The sequence below is a fragment of the Streptopelia decaocto genome, assembly GCF_964273445.1.
Source record: "Streptopelia decaocto genome assembly, chromosome: 1".
NCBI classification, from domain to species: domain Eukaryota; kingdom Metazoa; phylum Chordata; class Aves; order Columbiformes; family Columbidae; genus Streptopelia; species Streptopelia decaocto.
In genome coordinates this window covers 40,110,116-40,132,697 of record NC_138663.1, presented here as the reverse complement: position 1 = coordinate 40,132,697, position 22,582 = coordinate 40,110,116, and the positions used below count along the sequence as shown (strand labels likewise).

Here is a 22,582-nt window from a genome sequence, read left to right as displayed (position 1 = left end):
CACTCACCACAGGTTGGTTGTAGTGCTCCAAGGACATAGTGACCACGTTGAGGCAGATGATGAAAGTGATGAAGATGTCCAGATAGTGGCTGGTGCAGACCGAATGAATAAGGAGGCGTATGGGGCAGTAGGTAGCATAGTACGGCAAACGCTGCGCCTCTTCAGTGGAAAGAGGGAGATGGGCAGAGTTAGGAAGAAATTGAAAGAAAGAGAGAAATGGGTAAGAAACGCTGGGGAGGGAGCAGGCACAAGAGTGGTGTGGTGATACATGTTGAAAAAAAAGGGAATGAAGGTGGGGGAAGAAAGAACAGAAAAGGATAGGTAAAAGACAGGGGACATAAGAAGGACGGGGAAAAGGAAAAAGAGGAAAGTAGAAGTGAGGAAAAGAATAAATAGAAAAAAGACAAGGAAAGGAATGCTAGAAAGAAAATCTGTTAGTCCATGTTTGTGGGAATGGTGCTAAATCAGCATTTCATGCCTCAACAAATTAAGATCACAAATGATAAAAGGGAGCAGATGGTTCCGGGAGAGGCCCCAGGGTGTCACAGGAGAGAGGGGAAAACTAGAGCAGAGGAAGGGAAAGCATGCCCACAGGCTGTGAATGGAAGAAAACCATCAGCCTGGGGTAGCCGGGATGATTTCCAGGGGCAAGTATGCTTTTTCAGTTTTTGTCTAAAGGTAATACAGAAGAGGACAGAAACACCAGGAAGAGGATCTGGGACCCCAAGGAGTGACACTGCAACACCAATAGAAGGAGCCAGAAAAAAACCACAGGGGTCTTCCTCTTTTCCTCTTTTTTTTTTTTTTTCTTTCCCCTCCCTCTTCTTTACATTTGGGTTTAAACACAAAGGATGGTCTGTCCAGGTCTTCCCCCAAACACCAGCTGGGTTGTAGGAATCCCAGGTGGGATCATCCCAACCCCAGGAGGTGTACCAATTTGTACACATCCTGTATCAACAGTGCACGCCAGCAGGTGCTATGGGGTGTTTTTGGTACATGTTATCTCCAGAGGGGCAGGGTGCTAAAACCCCAGCAGCTTCCCCACAGTCCCAGCAGACCTCGTCAGCCACCCCCCTCCCCAAACCACCCCAGTGAGTTGCGTAGTGACACGGCAGTGGCGCGGGGAGGAAGGCTGAGAGCGCGGCCACAAGCGATGCATTTCGAAGACCAGTCCATTGGGAAAGAAAAAGAAGAGGAGAAGGTTTTTCTCAGAAAACCTTGGCCTACGAACCGACCAAACACTTAGGCTGTGCCTTACTCCTTCGCTTCTTCTCCAGGCGGCGCAGGCGCTTCTCCTCCCGCCGGCGCGCCTCCTCAGCCTCCTGGTGCTGCCGGCACTTGTGGAAGTTCTCCACCACCACCCCCACGAACATGTTGAGCACAAAGAAGCTGACGATGAGGAGGAAGGAGATGAAATAGAGGAGCATCCAGGGGTTGTTGTTGGTCACTGGCTGGAGGCAGGGATAGAACAGAAGCAGTGGATCAGCTGGATGGGCAGCAGTATGGAAATGACGGGGGTGGGACCTGCCCTGGTGATTGGCTGCAGGGAAGGTAGAGAGGGGTTATGGAAATCAGGGGAGTGGGCTGGGAAGAGCTGGGGCTACAGACAAGGCAGTTGGTGGTTGGCAGATTGGATTTCGGTGTCACCTGGTGATTGATGGAGCAGATGGGAGTCAAGGTCTAGCACCTGCTTGCACAGAGTCACCCACAATTCAGGCAGAACCCCAGCATGTGGTAAAATGGGTGGTCCAGGCACCAGGAACACCTTTGGCTCAAGGGCAAGTAGAGACCACATCTAGATGCCACCAAAATGGCAATGAGACTGGAATAGAAATGTTATTCAGGCCTGGAGAGAGAGGAGACCTTAACTTTGACTGGGTCTCCTGACAAAGAGCCAACAAAGCCAACAGTGGTGCACCTTGTGCAGAGGTTCAGATGCAAATGGAGCATCCTCCCTGAGATTCAAGTCTGTGGTACAGCAGCCCCTGGCAAGCACCTACACTGGACACTATCAAGGTCATTTTTTTGTGGTAGAGGAATAGGGACACAGTGGGCAACAGCATGATAGTCCCTGCTTCACAGGGTATTAAAATAATCATCTGTGGGCCACAAGGGAGTCATCCTGCCCAAAAAGGCACATGGGGCTGTTGCTGCATCATTACAAATAGATAAAGACCTGCTGTGAGATCCAAACTGAGCAGGGGGTGAGAATTATGACAGACACCCACTGCACAGCCACAGCTGCACCCCCCTGCATGGACCAGGCATGACTCTTGACTCCTTGAAACTAGGTGGGCAAAGGATTCAGAAGGGCACTGGAAGGGACTCTTTGTTTGAGGGAGGTGTCTGAAGCAGGACATTTAAACATGCTTCTGCCTTACTAGCCTGAGGAAAGTGATAAAGGTCCTTTCACAAGTGAATCTTCATACCTGCTGGTCAACAGCCACAGCATCCAGTCCATTATACATAATATTGACCCAGCCATCCTTGGAAGCCAGAACAAAGAGGGACATCAGAGCCTGCAACATACAAAGCAAAGCAGATGTGGAGCAGGTGCATCTGGCAGTCTGGGAAAAAAACCAAATAATGGGTTTATGCTCTAAAACACACAACATCAAAATACTCTTCCTGCCTGTGTCTCTACACGCATCAAAACCTGCTCCTTCCCCCGTGGGGGAATGGGAAGGAGGGCAGGAAGCCATGTGCAGCCAGATCCACCAGAGGAAAGAGGTTGTGAAGAACATCTGCCTCACAGCAGGAGAAAAAAGAAAAACAAACTCTCTGCTGCCACCACTTTTCCTTCCCCCATCAACCTATAAGCATCATCCTGATACCAACCCACTAGTGACACATCTTCTGCAGTGATACCCATGGCAAACAACCACCCCTCCTAGCCCAGGGACCAGGCTTTCCAGGCATTGCATCTGTGCCCTGGGAGGGGTATGTATAGGAGGACACAAACCCCATGCTGGGTTCCCATCAGAGACAGGGGCACACTCACTTGTCCCAGGTTATCGAAGTTATACTTGTGGTGCACCCACTTGTAGTTGGCAGCCATGCAGTCAGACCGGTTGGTGATGTTCCTGATGTCAACTCCCAGGCAGTGGTAGAACTTGCCCTTGAAGAGCTGCAGGAGGGGAATGAACCCATCAGCCCCTTTCCCTGCAAGGTTCCCCATGGTCCCTGGGATATGCAGAAGCTCCCAAGATAGGGGGTGGGCTGCAAGCCAGGTGGAGCCTGACAGGTAGGGAGGACCACCAATGCAACGTAGAGCACAGGCTCAAACATTGCTAAAGAGCCAGGGCTACCCTCGTAAACCCACACCTGGCTTTGCAGCCTGCTCAACTGTCCCAGGCCAGCAGTGACTGTAAGCCCTTACCATATGACAGCCTATAGGGCTGCCTTTTTGGGTGCAATTAGAGCCACCGACCCAAAAGGAAAAAAAAAAGATCTATTCAAACCCCAAGAGTAATCTCCCCTCCCTGCTTCCCAGTTACTAAGAGAGCTGATGGGAAAAGATCTCATCTGAGAGTAAAGAACCAGAAAAAACATCCCCTGCTTCTCAGATGCTTTTTTTCACAAAGCTGCACTGCATGGCTTTAGCTCTTCTGCCCAGGGCTCCTCTCCCCATATGGAAGGTGCTGGTTTGTGCATTTGTACAGATGCATCAGAGCAGACTAAGTATAGCACATTCCCTGAGATGGAAGTAACGCCCACGTCCTTGCTCCTCTGCAATGCAACAGCCGAAAATAAAGAGGATTAAATAAAAAAATAAAATAAGGTTGTGGGTGGATTTAGGACTCAGAGTGAGGAGGAGAAACAGAGCTGACTGGAGGCAGGGTTCATGCAAGCAGGCACTGAGCTGCTTGCTCTTGTGGTGTGCCATGGATGTGTCCAGCAAGCCCTGTGCTATGCCAGCCTTTGGTTCTCCCTGGAACACTGACCCAAACCCTGATCAAGCTCCTGCCAGGTGCAAGTGTTAATTCCTGTCTTGCACATCCATTGACACCTGCATTCACTGAGCACCTCGCTGTCTTTGCCAAAGGTTGCAGGGACATTATGGTGAGAGACAGCTCATGGAAGAGGGCGGCTGCAGAAGGTTTCCTGGCTTGCCTGTCCCTCCCGCGCTGCTCAGCTCCCTGTGCCTGTACCTGGGGGTACCGATGCCCACAGTAGGGCTTGAGGCATGGGGGCTGTTTGATGGGCAGTAACAACTCTACCTGCACACCCAGGATGCCAAAGATGATGAAGAAAGCACAACAGATGAGGACAATGTTTCCTATGGGCTTGAGGGAAGAAATGAGTGTCTCCACCACCAGCTTCAGGCCAGGAGCTCGGCTGATGACTCTGGAAGGGAAGGAAGGGGAGGGGTGACAGAGGAACAGGGCAGGGATGTTTGCCCTAAGCTAAGCATTTTCAGCAGCAATGGACATCCACTCCTCCTGTGCAGTGACCCATCAGTGGGGATCACTTCCCTGCAACCAAAACGCCTCTTCTCTCCCACGGGTTGGTTGTCTGATGAGGTACCTCCAGGGCCAGAGCCGTATGGCTAAAGGGAACCTCCCTGTGGCTCATGGCTTGTCAGACCACACTTTGCCTGGCACAGCATGATCTGACTCAGGGACCCTTCCATGGGGAGGTGGTGGGAAGAGGGAGACAAGCAGGGCTCAGTGGGGCTCTGACCGGAGGGGACGTAAGGTGCGCAGCAGCCGGAGAACCCGCAACACCCCCAGGATTTTGGCACCACCAGCAGAGGCCACCGAGACCACGATGTCAATAAGAGACACGAAGACCAAGAAGCCATCCAAGATGTTCCAGCTGCTGCGGAGGTAAGCCTGATCCCCAAAATACAGGCCTAGAGAGACCACCTGCAAAAGAGGGGAGAAGAGAGGGGGTTAAATGGCTCCTCTCCATATTGCCTGGTAGAGGGCAGCTGTGGAGAGAGCGCAAGGATGTGGGACAATTATCAACTCCATGTGACACTGGCATATCATCTCATCATCATCTCCTTTTACCTGGGAGTCTACGATGGAAAATGTCTTTGGGGAAAGTGGTGCCATGTAACTCCAGAAATAACATGGCCACTGTGTCTTCTCACCATTCCTCTGCCTCCCTGAGCAACAGCACTGTAGGGACCAAACAGAAAGCCTTTCCCTGCCATACTACAGACCTAGGGCAAGTCTCCCAGTCCAGACATCGCCTGGGAAGTAAATCAGGCACTAAATCCCATACTTTGGCTCCTAAGAGGGTGGTTCTATTCTGAGCAATTCTCAACACCAGCAGGTGCTACAGACATCAGTGGCCTTAGGGAGAGCAAATCATGGCCATAATTTGGGTATGAATTTTAGGGGGTTGAAATTCAGGCAGCTATCTCTGAGACTGTCTTCACCCAGTTTTGGAACTCTTTCCCAATCACAAGATTTTCCTATTGTCATAAAGTACTCAGCTATTAAATAACTATCTCAACTAAGAGCACATTATTCATATTGCTGTTGTTTCCCCCATTCTTCCTCTAGGAGGAACGAAATGGACATTTGACATTATTACAAAATCCATACCTGGAGGCCAGCTATTCCTGCCAGATGTTAAGATCCCTTTGGATTTAAAGCCTTGGATAAACAACCCCCCACAAGCATGACAAGAGGAGACTCAATCCCAGGCAGTATCTGCCTTTACCAAGGTAGGGGGAAGGAGTGGCACAATGAAAAGAGGGAGAGATTTTAGAAGGGTGATAAGCAAACATGAAGCATGTTGTTCCTGACAATGGAAAAGGCTCTGAGCTGTTCATCTCCACAGTAACTTACCTTCAGTGTCATCTCAGCTACAAAAATTGCTGTGAAAATGTAGTTTGACACAGTGAGAAAGATTCTCTCCTAGAAAAAAAAAAAAAGTAGAAAAAGGCCTTAAATGTATATTGACTTCTTGACCTGAAAGCTGGGGAAACAAGAGAAGTGCCTTTGGCAAAGGTCAGTGCTGGGCAGCTTTTAGCTCACACACCTTGGCTCAGCCCTGGGCCACAGCTGGGCCAGGATCCTCTGCAACTCTGCAAGAGCACAGTGGATGGGATTTGCCTTGCATTCTGCAAACCTGCTTTCAGGGTGCTTTCTACCCTGTTCTGCCCATGCTGCTCAGTCCTGACCTGCTGTGCTGACCTGGGACTCCTTTCCAAAGTGTTGCTGAGCACCAAGCACTAGATTGTGTGTAAGTGCAATAGAGCCTGGAGGTTAGCTAAGGCAGACATGCAGATGAAGCCATGTCACTTGCCAGCTTGAGCCATCTCCAAGACAGCTCAAAAGCACCATGCGTGAGTGATGATATGCCATTTCTACAGAATGGAAGTTACTTCTATCTTTTAGTTCCCAGTCACTGTCCCTTTTGCCCATCATTTCTTAACTGCAGGTGCCTGGGGGACTCTCTTGCTCTTCAAGAGCAAAGGAATTAGGATCACTATTATAAAGCAGGTTGCCCCATTATAAGACCCTGCAGGGGAAGCACACTCTGTGTGACTTACTAATACTTGGGCATTTGAATAGACGAGTGGGAGTTTGTGTTTGGTGCTCAAGTTCTTCCAGAGGACATACCAGTGCCAGGAGCACTTACGAACCTCTGTCAGAGGTTGTGCCAAAAAGCAAACGGGAGGAAATGGTGCTCACCGTGCTTCTGTGTTCAATCTGTGGTCTCTCTAGAGCAATGGTGATGCAGTTCAGGAAGATGAAGGCCAGCACAACATAGTCAAAGAGTTTGTGAGCAATGATGGTTTGGCAGAGGAGGCGAAACCTGCAAGAGAGTTCAGTAGGTATCTGTGCCTTGGGCAGAGCAAGGTTAAGAAGTATGAGCACAGAGAATTAAGAGGTCTGGCCAAAACTGCGCCAGCAGCTTTCCTATCACTGATACTGGTGTCCCTTGCCATGGCAATATCCCAGGGTGGCCCACGGTCATGCAGGGAGCCTGGAGCAGAGCAATGTTAGAACAAGGAGCTGAAACTACTGACTAGCACTGTAACAGAACCTGTCCCATTTTCTCAATCCTCTCGTGGCAAAAAACACACAAACCTGTTTTGTGGAGAGAAGAGATATATGGACCAGTCTTCCCGTAACTCACACCAGTCTGGTTTATAAACTTCCATCATCTTCCGGATGCGAAAGCACAGGCTCTGTAGGGATGGAGCAGAAGCAAATGCCACTGGTTACCTTCCCATATGCCCGAGAGAGACACTCTTCCTGTCACATCTGACCCCAAAACGCCGCTACCTGAAGTTCCTCAGGTGCACTACCTGCCTTTCTTTAAGCCTCTGAAAGAGGAAATGGACTCAAAGAGCAACAAGCCACTGTAAAGGAGGTAGGAGTTGCTTTGCTACAGCCTGTTTGACTCTTGGCATCTTGTTTCCTCCCCAGATCATTACAAATAAAACTGCTGGTCACCTTTCTAGACTAAGATGTTGTCCATGATGCCTTCTCAGAGCTGTTGGAGTGGTTTTGTTACGTAAGGACAGAGTTTTCTCACTACCTCAACTAAACGAAAGGCCAGGACAGCAAGGCCTACTGTTGGCACTTGGGCTCAGAGGTGATTTAATTTCATACAGCATGTATGTTAGTTCACATTTCTATGGACCCTCTGTCCACTTTTTCCACCCTTTGATCTGCTCACAGATCGTGCATTGCAGTCTCCCAGCCTGGCACTGCAAAACTCACTTGCCTTGTCTCTCGTGCCTGTGCCTCCTGCTCTGATCTGCTGATGTTCCTCATGCAAAGCTCTCACTGCTCACACAACCTGACCTTCCCTGGCCTGGAGAAATTGCAGGCTGCATTGCTCCAAAATAACAGCCCCTGAATGACTGTGCACGTGCCTCACATCTACTTTCCGTCAACCATCCACCTGTACAACTGCCTTGCAGGCAGCCTGACAATGTGGTTGGCGCTTGTCTGGGCCTAGAAGGTCCCATCTGTGTTCAATGTTGTCCTTCAGCTGTACTTAAAGCACCTTTGCAAGCTCTCCCATCCACGTGGCAGGGAGACTGAAACTTCAGGATGGATTTGGGGTTTCTCACAGCACTGCAGTATAACCCCACATTCCTTCCAACAAGTACTCACATAATCTATCTCTTCATCATCCTCTCCCCGCTCCTTGCGGTTGTCCATCTTTGGGAAGATCTCCTTGGCAATACTGGGCATTTTGCCATTGCAGTCTTGATGCTCACTGGCCCCAGACGCTGCTCCCAGCTTACGGGCCACTCTGTGGCCAGACGGGACCGAGGCCAACTCCAGCAGGTCACAGGAGCCTTTGTTGTCCAGGGAGAGCGTCCGGCGGTGATGCAACACCCTTCCTGTCCCATCCAGCTCCCCATCCGCTGGCCCAGTCCCATGCCTTTCTCCAGACAGGAGGGATTCGTGCTCGGCGGAGGGAGGTTTGTGCTTTAGGCTGTGTCCCCGGGCCAGGCTGTTCCAGCTGGAGCGGCGGCTGCCCCAGGGCCCACTGCGGCCCCAGGCACCATAGTGGGAACTGCGGGAGCTGGACTGTAAGAGAGCGGGACAGGGACTCAGGGCACAAGGAGGGAGGATGCGATCCAGTTTCAGATCACAGGTTTCTCCCTTAGCCAGGAAGTTGTCATTTTTTTCAGTCATTGAGGAAGTTGCACGGTGGGAATTTAGCAGCAATCTCTGTAAATCTGACAATAAACTGATAATGAGTTAGCAATGGTGTTGGCTGCCATTACTTTATAGCACCATCTGTGTGCAAGGTACTTACAGGGAAGGTAAATAATAAAGCCAAAGGCCAGGTGCCTGATGTTATTTACACCATCACAGAGCAAGAATAAAGCTCTCCAAAAATCTGATTGGCAGCTTTTTATGCTACCCTGGGGTAAAGGATAACACAAGGTACAGGGTGATGGATAACCTGACACACAATCTTTGAGTACAGTCTTAGTAAAAGGAAGAAATGAGAGAAACAGGCTTGCTGGTTACAGTCTAGTCCAACCACATCAGCAACTTATCATGTAGTATGTGGCTGCCAGCTCTCCCTGTTCAGAAATTTCAGGGGCATGAACCCTTTGAGCACCAATTCACCCCCCCCAAGCTGTGTGTGTCAGTGGATAGAAACCCCAGCAGCTGATGTTACAAGGTGGACAGGTCTGACATGAGTTGGCTGGAGAGCCAGCAGTGCTTGAAGAAGTGCCAAGGGGCAGCAGAACCTGCTATGGGGAGCTCCAAGTCAAGATTTCTCTATCGTTACAAAAGCTTCCAGAAAACCCATCTGTTACGGAACTTGGTAGCTCTGGCATCAAGCAGATATTCCTATGCTCTTAACTCGCTCCGGGCATTATTTTGTGTCCTGTGCTCTAGGAAAACAAGGAAAGAGCAAGGGGACAAAACATGGTTCACTCTAAGAGGAACACTCTGTCTCCTTGGTGTCCCTACTCTCTCACGAGAAGCATACAAAAGAGCTGAATCCCACACTCAATTAACCTGGAAATAGACATGAATAATTTGGAAATTTATATAAATAATGTGAACTGACCTGGCTTCCTAAAGACAGGCAATGCGCTTGTCTTAGAAGCCTACAGCAGCAGTTCAATCCTCCACAGCAATCCCCAGATGGTGGCAGATAGACAACAGAGTGCTTGGACTTCAAAAGAAGGGGACAACACACATGTCTGCTCACTGACTCACTCACCAACGACCGCTGGTCACAGGTCATTCTCCCCAGGGACATCACGCTGCTCTTCCGGGAACCAACAGCAACACGGATCTGGTCAGGCTGCAGGGAGTTGCGTGAAGAGTTTGTGACCCCCCCAGCAGCCACTGGTGGGGTGGAGGGCAAGGATGGGTCCAAGTGTCCATTAGGTGTTACAGGAATTGCGCAGAGCTTGGGATCTGATACAGGAAGAAGAAGAAAGAGAAAAGAGGAAGGTGGGTTCCTCACTATCCAGTGACTGTTGCAATGTCTAAGTTATTTAAGCATGTTAGCAGCAGCTAACAGAATATTAGCTGTTTAGAATCATAGATTCATTTAAGTTGGAAGAGACCCTTATTATCATTGAGTTCAACCATAACCTAAATCTACCAGTAAGCCATGTCCCTAAGAACCTCATCTGTGCGCCTTTTAAACACCTTCAGGGATGGGTACTCAGCCACTTCCCTGGGCAGCCTGTTCCACTGCTTGACAACCCTCTCCGTGAAGAACTTGTTCCTAATATCCAATCTGGACCTTCCCTGGTGCAACTTGAGGCCATTTCCTCTTGTCCTGTCACTTGCTACTTGGGAGAAGAGACCAACCCCCTTCATGCTACAACCTCCTTTCAGGTAGCTGTAGACAGCTATAAGGTCTCCCCTCAGCCTCCTTTTCTCCAGGCTGAACAGCCCCAGTTCCCTCAGCCACTCCTCATCAGACTTGTGCTCCAGACCCCTCACCAGCTCCATTGCCCTTCTCTGCACTCCCTCTAGTACCTTGATGTCTTTCCTATAGTGAGGGGCCCAGAACTGAACACAGTATTCGAAGTGCAAATCAACATCTATTCCTTCTGATTGAGGGTATTGTGACAAAAGCAGTGCAAGCTGGGGAGACTTCGAAGTGTCCTCCTCAGTGCCCAAAAGTGAGGGCAGCTCTTCTTGGGGCCAGACAGGTGAGCAGAGCAAGGAGCCAAACCCTGGCAGCAAGAGGAGGAGAGTGTGCTTCTGTATGCCAGGAACAAACACCTGCATTTTCAAGTCCAACAAAATACCATCAGCTGTGGTATTTAAAGCAGTTAGCCTGAGACACTGATGAAGATGTGGGGAAACCTGCAGCCACCAATGTATTGGAGTCACCTTTAAATTCCTGCAATCATACTCTTCATCCCAGCCTATCCTACTACACTGGGCCTCTTCAAATGACTGATCATTGACCTTGAAGATCCAGAGCACCTTTGAGGGCTATATTAGATGCTGTGGACGACCATCAGCATTTGTCAAGATGGATGGAGAGGATGGAGTACTGGATTTTAATGCCTGAAATGAATGGAACAATCAGGGTTTTTTGACCTATTGCATAATGAAGGTCACATATCTTCTCTTGCATGCAGCCTCACAGCCATGAGTACACCAACAGGCTCCATAACCTCTTCCCCATCTGCCTTCCAAGGGGTCTGGCTGCCTGCATTCAAGGTAAACTCTGATATGGTGCAGTCCTGTAACCCAGGATCAGACTGCTTTGAAAACAGCTGAGTTGCAAGAAAGAGCTGCGGCAAGCCAACACTGGAGACATTGCTCCTTGCTGTGAGAGCTGCATTTAAACTCAGACCTGTAGTCTGTGTCTGGGTTACTCTGTGAGTATTCTTGTGCCTGTCCGTGCACCTTGCTGATCCTTATCTTGTGCTGACTGGACTTCTGGGCTTGGCCTCAGACCTGCCTCACCACTGTGGACTTGCCTGGCCATCATTGAACCATTGGCTGACCCTGGCTCATGAGAGCAGACCTGTTCTGCTTGGCTTGTGCAAGTGCTGTGCTTTTGTTGGTGTTGTCCCTGCCCTCCTGCCTGGCTGTCCCTTCCTCTCAGCTTTTCAGTTCACCATCCATTGTGGAGCAAGCTACTCCTGCTGCTCCCTGCCACCAAGTCCTGCCTGAAGTATAATACCTCTTGTAGAAAGACTTGCAGTCTTCAAGGAAAGACTTCAAGGGGTGAAGAGCTTACCCGGCAGTTTGTAGGCAGACTGTTGCAAGAGTTAATTATCTTACCTTAAAAATATGTGGCTTTTTTCAGTCTGAATTTGTCTAGCTTTGGCTTCCAACCTTTACAATCTCATTATGCTTTTTTTCTGCTCAATTAAAGAGCCATCTACCATCAGAAATCTCTCCTTATGGTCAGCACTTACAGAGTGTGTGTTCAAGTCACTTCTCTGGTTTCTCTAAGCTTCATTAGCCTCTCACTATGAGGCAAGACTTCCAGATTTGTCCGAACACATTTTAATGTGTTGGTATCCCCTATCCAAATGCAGATCCCAGATTTGGACAAGGCGTTCCTGAAATGGAGCCTCTGAAACTGATCAGAGACAGTCTCACTTCTCACTCCTAGTTGCCTTTCTGTAGGTCATTCAATAACTGCTCCCCTTAGCTATCACATTCTTCAGGATGCTGACGCAACTCTGCTTTTTCCACAGATAACACCACAAACTAGCATGAAGTTTAAATGAAAACCAGTAAGTTCTTGGAGATAGGAGTGCATTTTCTAGAGAATCTGCTTTTAGATTTCTCACTAAACAGCGATAAGAGATAAACAAATGAGGTTGTTTGAGCTACTGTACCTGAGCCTTCTTGGACATCTTGGAACTGATCTAACTCCTCCATGTTTGATGAACTCTGATCTTCATCTGAGTATGACCGATTGGCATCACCCTGGAACACAAAAATTTAGAACTTGGGAACCCATAAAAAGACAATTTGTTCTTGTCTTTCGTTGCTGGAACAACTGTAAAATCCTCCTTGGCAGCCAGACATCACTGTGATCACTGGAGTTAGCCTTGAGTTACCTGGGATTGCTGACATACTGAGTTCTTGCTTTTGGAGGGGCAAAGGACTCACCCTATTAGGGTAGGGTCTGTTGCACAGGATGGAAATCAGGAAATCCCTTCCAGAGGGCTTGTCTCTTTCCTTGTAAGGATTATCACTGCTGGTTTTTGGTTTGGGTTTGTTTGTTTTAATGAAGCCCACCCTGAACTTGACAAGGGAAATGACAGATGTGTGATACTTTGGGAGTGCTCCATCCCAGTAACCTCAAAAGTCCACTTTTTAGCACCTCTATTCCTCCTCTTGATGAGGCCTCAGTGGCAACTCACCTCAGCCTGGAACCCCTCCACGAGAATGGCCACCAGCAGATTGAAGAGCACATAATTGCCAAATGTCATGAGAGCCACAAAGTAGAGGGATGCCCAAGGCGAGGTGGAGGCCATGCCATTATAGAGCACAACATTCCAGTCCTCCTGGGTTAGGATCTGCAACCAGAAGAAGAGGCCACATAAACATGAAGGAAGAAAATAAAGGTGATTCTCAGAAAAGAACAGCGAAAAGATACATATCAGGACCACATCAGGCCTCTTAACTTCCCCATAACCCACTGTCACTGTCCAGTTGTGGGACTGCCCTGGTAATGTTAGCTGGGCAAGAAGAAACAAGAGCAACCATGTGCTCAGTCATGTGCTGAGGTGATGGCAGTAAAGATGCGAGTTGCCACAACAGGAGTGACTTTTGCGAACTGTCTCTTGGGAAGGAAGGAGCGCCCCTGTCTGAGATACACCAGTTGTTTAGTTACAACACAAAATTGTTCTTCCTCCAAACATTACATGCCAGAGCCTTTTGTGTGGCCTTTTGTGCTGTCAGGAGTGTATGCAATGCTCTGCCATGAGAAAAAGCATCTCCTGATCCTCTTCACATTGTCCTGGCCCACCCACAGAGAGCAAAGTTGGCTCACCTGGAAGACGGTGACAATGGCCCACAGCAGGGAGTCAAAATTCTTCCGGTCAGGAACTGTATCTCCTGTGTCCGTCCTGAGGCTGAACTTGCAACCAAAGATGTGCATTCCCAAGATGCTGTTTGGACAAGAAGTGGAGATGGTGTCAAGTATAAATATCTCTGCCACTACAGTGAGCTCATCAGAGTCATTCTCTTTTCCTCCCAACAATCCAATGTAACACCATAGGACTGAGGGGTAGAAAAACACAGCCAGACCACTAGGACCTATCCATGAAGGAGTTGTGTTTTGCACCTCTATAGCTTACAAAAAAAACCTTTGCTTTCCATCTGTACTGCCTCAGGGCCCATGTATTCCCTCCAACCTGTCCTTCAGATCTACTCTCTCCATCATTCTTGTTTGCTCTCATTTTTCATCACCCTACCACTGCATCTGCAGGATGCACTTACAAACTTTCTTGGTTGCTTCCTGCCACCCTTCTGCCAGAGTCCGCCCTCAGACTGAACTGTTCCTGCAGCCAGTCTTGACTATCAAGAGGCTTCACCTATTCTGCAATGGGACATTATGCTCAACATTCACATTTGGTGGCAGTATTTCTCCACCCTGTCCAGGCCAAACCTTCAGCTGCTTAACCCAGTTTAGGGCAGCAGTAACCCCAGTCCTTATGAACAAATAAACATTTGTCAGTGCTGCTTGAGCCTAGAGCCATCGGCAAGACAAGTCATGCAATCATGCTCTGAAGTTGCTGCCCATGTCAGCCACGCAGTGCCCCTGTCAGAGCAACTAACAGCCTCCTCACCTGAATATAAAGATGAAAAGCATGAGAAGCATGCAGAAGGTGGCTACATTGTCCATCGTCTTCATCAGCACCACAAGCTGGCGGCGCAGCGCGGGCATGAAACGCACCAGCTTCAGCACCCGCAGGAGACGGAAAGTCCTCAGCACAGAGAGGCCCCCATCCGACTGGCCGATGATTTCCCAGATGCTAAATCCCAGAGACGCACAGGGAGTACAAGGGTCAAAATGAAAGACAAGTGAACAAACAGAAGAGAAAGAGGAATAGCAATGCTAATCCAAGTTTTCACCTCTGCATTGGCAGCAAGTATAAAGGGGTCAGAGAGAAAATCTGTTTCGGCAAGATATAATTAGAATTATATATTATAGGCTTATACTTATGTGTAGAAAGCTGCATTTCTACCTTAAGAATGCTAACATGGCACTGCATGTTGCAAGAATGAGGAAAGAATTGCAGCATTAAATTCCAGCAGGACAAGTTCTTCTATCACCCAGTTAACTTTTGTAGTATCTTTAATTTGTGCAGTTTTAAAATATTTCACAGCTGATATTTGTTGTGGGCTTACAAGGCAACTGCAATTGCCTCCATTCTGCAGAAGAGAGAACTGAGGGTCAGAAATTCTGTGCAGCTTGCCTAGGGTCACCAAGTGTTGGGAAAAGACATTTTGGCCTCCCAGTCTTTGGCCTTATGCATCATCTCAGCTCCTCCCAGTATGGCTGCTAAATCCTTTTTTAAAAGGCACATGAAAATGTGCAGGCTCTGTGGTACTCTTGTCTATGTATATTTCAGTTGCTCCCCACGGCCCTTGTCACCTGATGATGACGATGATACTGTCAAAGATGTTGTAGGGGTTGCGGAGGTAATCAAAGAGGCCAAAAGCAGCAAGTTTCAGGATCATCTCCAGGGCAAACATGCTTGTAAAGACAACATTGCTGATCTCCAAGATATTGGTCAATTCCTCTGGCTGGGGAGAAGGCAAATTCAGAGAGTCAGAACTGAAAGATCCCTGAAATTATGGGAAATAAAATGCCATCATTCATAGAGGACAGGCTTTGCAGGGAGCTGCGAAGCTCTCATGGGTGAGATTAGAGTGGAACTGGATAGAGCCACTGCCATTCCTGTTCCTTTGCACACTTACTGACTTCATCATTGCTTATGTCCCAAACAAAGTATCTTACTAGAGGTGGTCAGGAGCCCCACAGCCATTCATGCAGCCAAGGCTGACTAAGTGTCTTCTACATCTCCCTCCACCCTGGTTAAAGGCTGTTTGACTTTGTGCAAAGAATTTGAGTATTTTTTGAAGCAGGGCAAAAGTGTGTGATCTGTAGTCAACCTCTTTCTTCAAGGATTTTTTCCTCTGAGGTTTCCACAGGTAGCTGGCACAATTTCTGCTTTAATTCTGAAAACATTTGAATGACAGGAAAACAGTTCCCCATCATGCTCTAAAGTTCACTGCACTTCTCTGCCCCATTCCCCTATATTTTTTCCCTTCCTCATTTTTCTCTCCCCTGCTCCCCACCAAATCCTTGGTATGCATTAGTTTTCTGGTCTTGCTCCAGCAGTCTTTTGTCATGCCTCTATCCTCAGAGCGGTCTCAATAATTACCCCAGAGAATATCAGACTGGATGAACGAGACAACAGTGAGGAGGGGGCACAGTGCTAACAGCTATCTCTATAGAAGAGAAAGAGCAGGACAAGGTGAGGAAAAGAGAAAAATGGACAGCAAGAGGACAAAGGCAAATGTAGAAGGTGAAAACCTCCAGGGATGACACAAAATTACTGTGTTGAAAGGAAAGAAAAATAAAAATCGGCAACCTGACCCTGCTTCAGGCATTTCTTTTCAGTTAAATCTCTGACACATCTTTCAGCCCCTGTGATATAGCCTTCTCCAGCAGAGACCAATGTGTTTGTGCATATGAGGAAACCTGTTTTAATGATTTCATCAGTGGAACAAGTCTGAGCAAATTAAATTACTCCTCGTTTTGTTTTCTGAATTAATGACTTTTTCTTCAGTGTGTGCTGCCTTGGAGACTTCTCTGACAAGGTCAGGAAAGGGTCAAGACCATTGCCTCAGGAATGATGAAACATTGCTTCAGAGGGAGACAGAGGCTGCGTTGATGTCATTGATGAGGGATGCCAGGATCTTGCCATCCCCTGTGAAATAGAGGCATTCCCTGCACTGGATTTGGGATGGACTCATCTCTCAAAGGACCACTCGCCCAGGGACTCCGACTGCACCAGGCCAAACAGCAAGGGCTGAGGTCTTGAACAAGTCAGACGCCTGAGGGACAACACATGCACAACCTGCTCATGTTTGCACATACTCAGACACACACATACATAGCCCAGGGAGACTACCAGGGCAATGGCAAGGTAAAAAATGTTCCCAAAGTGAGAGAAAAACTTCCTCCCAGTATTATGAGTTGCATCTGGGGCCAGACTAGACAACCTATGGCCTTCAGACAACATGAGACTGCTAGGGCAATTTACTTGGCATTAGCATGCTTTTGGCCATCACCCTCAAGCAGCAACAGGTGGGAACCTGCTCCAGACTAAGGTGTGCCACCTGCCCAAGTGGAAGGACAAGGCATGGCAGCTCCAAAGGACTTGTTCAGGGCTCCTCTGGCCCAAAGTGCCATGTTTACCTTGGGGCAGGTATGTCACACCCCAGACAAGGTTACCTATTTGATGCTTAACCTTTTGCAGCACCACTGAGCCCCAGCTCCAAGCCTTCAAGGTGAATGTGACCCAGGCTCTGTGGTAGCAGGCTGTACTGTTCTCATTATTTGGATAACCATGGCAAAAAGGTGGCTGAAGACTCCTCTCTTCCATCACATTAGTCTGAGCTATGCCTGGCCACCAGGCCACTCTCTTAAGCATTACATAAAATGGGTAGGAAAAAGAAAACTGTACAAGCTTGTTGTCTGGGACAAGAGAGGACAAGCACTCCTGGCACTGCAGAAGCAAAAGTGAGTCCCTGCAGGTCAGAGCCAATATTTTTATCCATGAACTCAGTATTAATGCCCACTAGGAAGGGGAGGCATGGTCTTTCCCTGAGGACTGCAGAACTGCTCTTTGTGCTGGCTGAGCCTGTTACTTTTTCAGCTGGTGAAAGTAGAAGTGAGGGAGGAATGCAGTTCTGGGTCTGATTCTCCCCCTGAAGCTGGGGGCTGCTTTAACCCCTGCTCTGGGATCCCCAGGTGAGTAAATAGGCTGGAAACTGCTCCTCACATCTGTGGTTTTCCACACTCTTTGCTAATTTCTTGCACTCCTCATTGCAGTTTTTTATTGAAATACTCCATGTCTTTAAAATCAAAAAAGAGGAGATGGCTCGATTTCCATCCATAATTACATTTGAATAACAAAACCACCCTGAAAATGAGGAGGAAAGGAGGGGAGATGAAAGCAAAGAGAGAGAAAGAACAAGCAAGTGTACATGGGAAGGGAGAGCTGAAGATCACTTCACAGAGAGCCGGGCAGTAATGACACTTGCCAGGAACATGAGGCCCATATGCTAAACAGAGATGCCACTTTCAGCCTGAAATAAATGATTATGTCAGTGAGAATGAGCAATGTAAAAAAGCGACAGGCTATGATGGTGGATTATCCTCCTCTCTGCTGTCCACACATTCTCTCTTCTGCTGTCGTAGGGAGCAATTGATGTTTGAAAAGCCATGCTAGCATCTCGCTTGTGGAAAAGGTCACCTGTTCCCCCATCTCTCCTTCCCTCCCTGACATCTGTTTCTCTACTCAAGCCTCCACCTGTTAATCTTTTTCTAATGGGCCATCAATCAGTCCCAGCAAAGCATGGTTCCTAGAGAGAAGGGCAAGAAAGGCTGAACAGAGAAAGGAAGGAGGGATAAGCAGAGAGAACGGCAGAGAAAGAGGAATCAAAAAGCAAAGCTGAAAAAAACACCATAAAATCAATTCACCAGCACCCACAAGAAGTAGAGAAGGAGAGATTTTTAAAAATGCAGTAGGAAAGAAGTAAAGGCTGGGGAAGGAAGAGCAACACAAAAGGACATTACTCGGGGGCGGGGAGGGGAAAGAAGAAGAGAAAAAAAGAGTCGTCAGCTGGAGAGGCAGACTCACTGGCTAAAGGCAGATCCTGCATTGCAGACACTTCTGGAGATACAGACAACTCAAAGCGCAAACAAAGAGCCATCAGCTGGGAGCTGAGGCTGCAAGGTGGGGATGCCCACACACCCCTGGCAGTGTGGCCATGAGTGACAGCGGACAAGGCCAGTGGCTGGAACATGGCTGGTGTGGGGGACTCTCTCTGGCCAGAGAAGTGTGAACTTGATGAAGGGGGCAAGTGAACAGGGAAAAACTGGTTCTCTCTTTTTTTCCCTATTGACACACAGGGTCCCCAACACAATGGATGTGTCACCTCACAGTTGTGAGAGCTCCCCAGGCTCCCACAGGCATTTATCACCAAAACCATTAGCAAGAATTCCTACTCCCAGGCCACCCAGGTTTAGCTAAAAACTGTAAATTGAAGTGTCCACAAAGAAAGGCCTGAACTCAAGGCTATTTTAGTTCAAGCAAAATCAGAGAACACCAGAAATCTCCCCACAAGAAAAGTCTGTTCAGATTGCCAAGCCAGGACAGATCCATTACCACCAGACTTCAACAGAACTGTGGGAGCTGAGTATTTGGGTGAGGAAGGTGACTTGAAGGGGAGAGAGATCCCAAAGGGCAGACTGAGCCCAGAGCCTTTGTTTTAACCAGACTGGTTCACCTGCTCTGGGTATGGATCTCTTTCCAAATCCATGAAACTACCTAATTCAGATCTTCATAGCAGTAAGTCCTTCATCTCTACCAGTGTAGATCAGATACTGAGAGTGAAGTGTATGATCCAGGTCTACTTCATGGCTCATGCACAGTGATGAGAAACTAGACCCAGGGCAACAGAGGGCAGCTGCTCAGCTTTTTGCTCCTTTTCAGTGCCTTACTAGCTAACATTGGAATTCTTACCTCAGATTAGGCTGAAAACATAATTAGTCCAATATCTGACAGCAGCTAGAAACCCCTGCATTATAAGAAAGGTTAAAAATATGCAGATCACCATGAAGCCCCTGCAGGAGCAGTTACTCCTACCCAGAAGTAAATTGGCAACTGTCTAGAAACTAATTAATGAGATCTATGCAGATCAGGCCTACCAAACCATACCTGCACATCACTGCCTCCGAGAACATGAAAGAGAAATATTCCACACAGAGCTCTCTTCAGCCTGCCCACTTTTACTCACCATTTTAAAGTCCCTTGACAATAACCAGAAGAGTAACAGAAATCAACCATACCAACTAGCTTTTACTTACTCTAATCACCACCCCATAACCAATGCAGGATTTCGTGATGTTTTGTTATACCCTAGTTTTGCAAGACTGAAGTAATGTGGTTTCATCTACCACCCCAGGGAGACTGTTCCATCATTTACTAAATGTCAGTCTGATGAGCTGGCTTGGACGTTTGCTGAATATTTCTGACAAGCAGCAAATAGTAAAAAGAGAAGCAATAAATGTAAAATATGAACTTGTGGATGCAATAAATGCTGGTATAAAGGGAAATCATGCAGGCTAAAATATATGAAGGTACTGATCCACAGGGAGGGTCTAGCTAGGAAACAATGGATTGTCTCCTGATCCACACAAGACAAACCTCATAAAGGACTGATCTGATGTACGAAGGAACACGCTAAGTAGATACTGAAGAAGACGAACCAATTTACTCAGCAATTGTTTCACTGGCTACTAATGGCAAACAAGCTTGAGTCCAACAGGCCATTTAAGAAGCATGAAAAAGGCAGCCTGGAACATTCAGCTGGGACCAGCCTTTCATCCTCATGCTGAATAAGGGAGAAAAGCGAGCAGCACCAGATCCTCTGTGAATATTAAAGAAAAAGTAAGCCTCTTTAAAGGATCCTCCTGGACAGCTACAAGCATCTGATATCTTGATTTTCTAGACTGAATTTTAAAAATAGGCACTTCCAAGTAGATGCAATTCTGAAGGACTGCAAAAACTATTTCAAGCACGACAAAGCTTAAAATGATGGATTTTGGCTTGTGCAATGTCCCAGCAATATCTGAAGGCCTAATACTGAGGATATTACATGGTATAATGCACACTGATGGATTTGAATAAACTTATCTATTTACAAGTGATAACTTGTGATAAGCTTAAGGATTAAAAATGACTCATAGAAGTGCAGTTTGTCCCAAAATGAGTTGATTTCCCTCATAAAAAATGTATGAGGAGATGGGAAGCTGCACTGGTGACACAAACAGGACAGGACAAGGGACTGGATGGATAAAATAAACAAAGCCGAATTCCAAGGTGAGTTGGGTCTGAGTAAAGTGGTTTGAGTTGCTGAGGTTAAGTCTCCTGACAGAAAAATACCATGAATTTTAAACCCCTGAATTGCAACAAACAGATAATTCTAATTCTTTTTTTTCTGTGTGTTGGTCAAGGTTCAGGAATCGAAGACTTGCACATGGATTCTGTCCCCCAGGTTGCTGTGCTCCTGAACCTGAACCTTGTGCCTGGCTCTTGCAGTCTCTCTCAACTCTCAACCTGGTGGCTGGTGGGTGCTTTGGTCAGTGGAACAACCTGCGAACAAGTGGAGCAGCAAGGAGCTGACAGACATGCCATGAGCTGCTCCCAGGACTGCTCAAACCTGTGACACCTTCACACGTCCTCTTGTCCAGCCAGATATGTCTTCAGAGCGTGGCTGGGGTTGTTATCTCCCATGCAACAGAAAACTAAAAGGTTGATAGGTCTCTATATGCATTAGCTCTCGGCCAGGAGACATTCAAATGGTGAAGTAGCTGAAGCAACAGAAGCCACTTCAGTCATAGGATGGCATCACCCTGCAAACCACAGATCTCTATGGGCAGAGGGGTTTTACTGGATATCGTTCTGTGAAAATTTGTGTTTCTGGGATGATGAAGCACCAGTCTGAGATGTACTGATAGCATGGCTTGAGGAAAACTGAAAGAGAGCAAATGCCTGTGGGCTTTTGAGTTAACTACTGACTAAAAAGGACCTGGAATTCATGGTATGGTCTGAATATTTTAGTCTTCTTGTGCCAGAAAAACAGGATTCAGTATACCCATTTTAAATAAACAGGCTGCACCACATTTTTCAATTATGATGAATTTGGCTGACATCTCTTTCTAGTAGAAACAGCAGGCAGGGTCATAAGCTTTTCCTAGCTACTTACAGATAAAACGTGATAGCATAACTTTAAGAATGTGTCATTAATAACCTGCTACTAGAAACCTCAAGGCTGTAGGCAGATCCCGCTCTGCTGTGGGCTGTGCAAACACAGCAGAGGCGGCCTAGAAGGCCTTAAATCTGCACACACAATAGCCAGGACATGAGACTGTATTCTTTACCCCCAGCTCAAATGTTCTGTTAAACTCTTAATTCATGCTGTCTCCAATAAACCAAAATGAACAATGGCTCTCCCTGCTTGCTGCTCACATCTTTAAAACATCAGTGGGCAGTTTTCATATTGTCCTGGGTTTCAACCCTTAGTCATCTCTCTGCTACGTGATAAATACATCGTTCTCTTTTATCTATTTTCATGAGTCAACCCCTCCAGCCTCTTCTTCATTCTCCTTTCCTCTGAGCTCCTGCCGGTATTTTTCTGGTATGGAAGCATCCAGTGCAGTTTTGCATTCTGGGATCAAATTAAGGTTTCCCATCCTTGTATCAGAAACTAGCTGGGCTTTGAAAAATGGCCTAGTGCTTGGTAAGTGGGTGGGATCCAGATATCTGGGGTTTCAAATACTGGCTCTGACACTCTGTTGCCTCAAACATGGAATTTAAGATACTCTGGGTCTCAAGATACCTCCATCCTGACACAGCACAGGACAAATCTGAGTGCCTTGCTTGAACCAGACTCACTGCCTGTCTCTGCTACCTTAGACTGTGTTCAGGACTAGACTTCACCTTGGCCCCAAAGCTTCCATGCAGTCAACATCTCAGTAGTGGAGCAATACCTTATTTTTGTGATCTGGGCAGACACATGGAGCAGAATCATGGTCACATTCAGACTGGGGGCATAGATCTGAGACACTGGTGTACAGCACGGACTCCTTTAACGCAAAGTGCAGCAGAACTACCAGCCAGCACTGCAGATGCAAGGCCATGGGTGTGCTTAACACCCTCTGAAGCTGGCTCTGCACATTACAAAGTAGACACAGCCTCTGTTTCCCAGCTATAAAATGAGAGCACAAAATCCTTCTCCATCTCACAAGCCTGTCATTAGGATGAAGTACACTGCTGACTCAGAGCTGCCTGCAAACTACTGGCGTGAAAGTGAAACCTGTGCCCACACCT

At 47.6% G+C, this 22,582-nt stretch overlaps 1 protein-coding gene across 1 annotated transcript in view; it reads right to left on the bottom strand.

Moving 5' to 3' along the window:
* The window catches only part of CACNA1I (calcium voltage-gated channel subunit alpha1 I), a 155,994-nt gene that overhangs the window by 18,281 nt on the left and 115,131 nt on the right, over nt 1-22,582 (bottom strand). Inside the window, 16 exon segments of the mRNA XM_082071182.1 lie at nt 8-159; nt 1,259-1,451; nt 2,430-2,519; nt 3,002-3,127; nt 4,221-4,347; nt 4,684-4,868; nt 5,805-5,873; nt 6,654-6,777; nt 7,053-7,153; nt 8,091-8,513; nt 9,673-9,872; nt 12,278-12,368; nt 12,809-12,964; nt 13,441-13,558; nt 14,240-14,425; nt 15,049-15,200. Of these exon segments, the coding sequence (XP_081927308.1) occupies nt 8-159; nt 1,259-1,451; nt 2,430-2,519; nt 3,002-3,127; nt 4,221-4,347; nt 4,684-4,868; nt 5,805-5,873; nt 6,654-6,777; nt 7,053-7,153; nt 8,091-8,513; nt 9,673-9,872; nt 12,278-12,368; nt 12,809-12,964; nt 13,441-13,558; nt 14,240-14,425; nt 15,049-15,200 (2,493 nt within the window).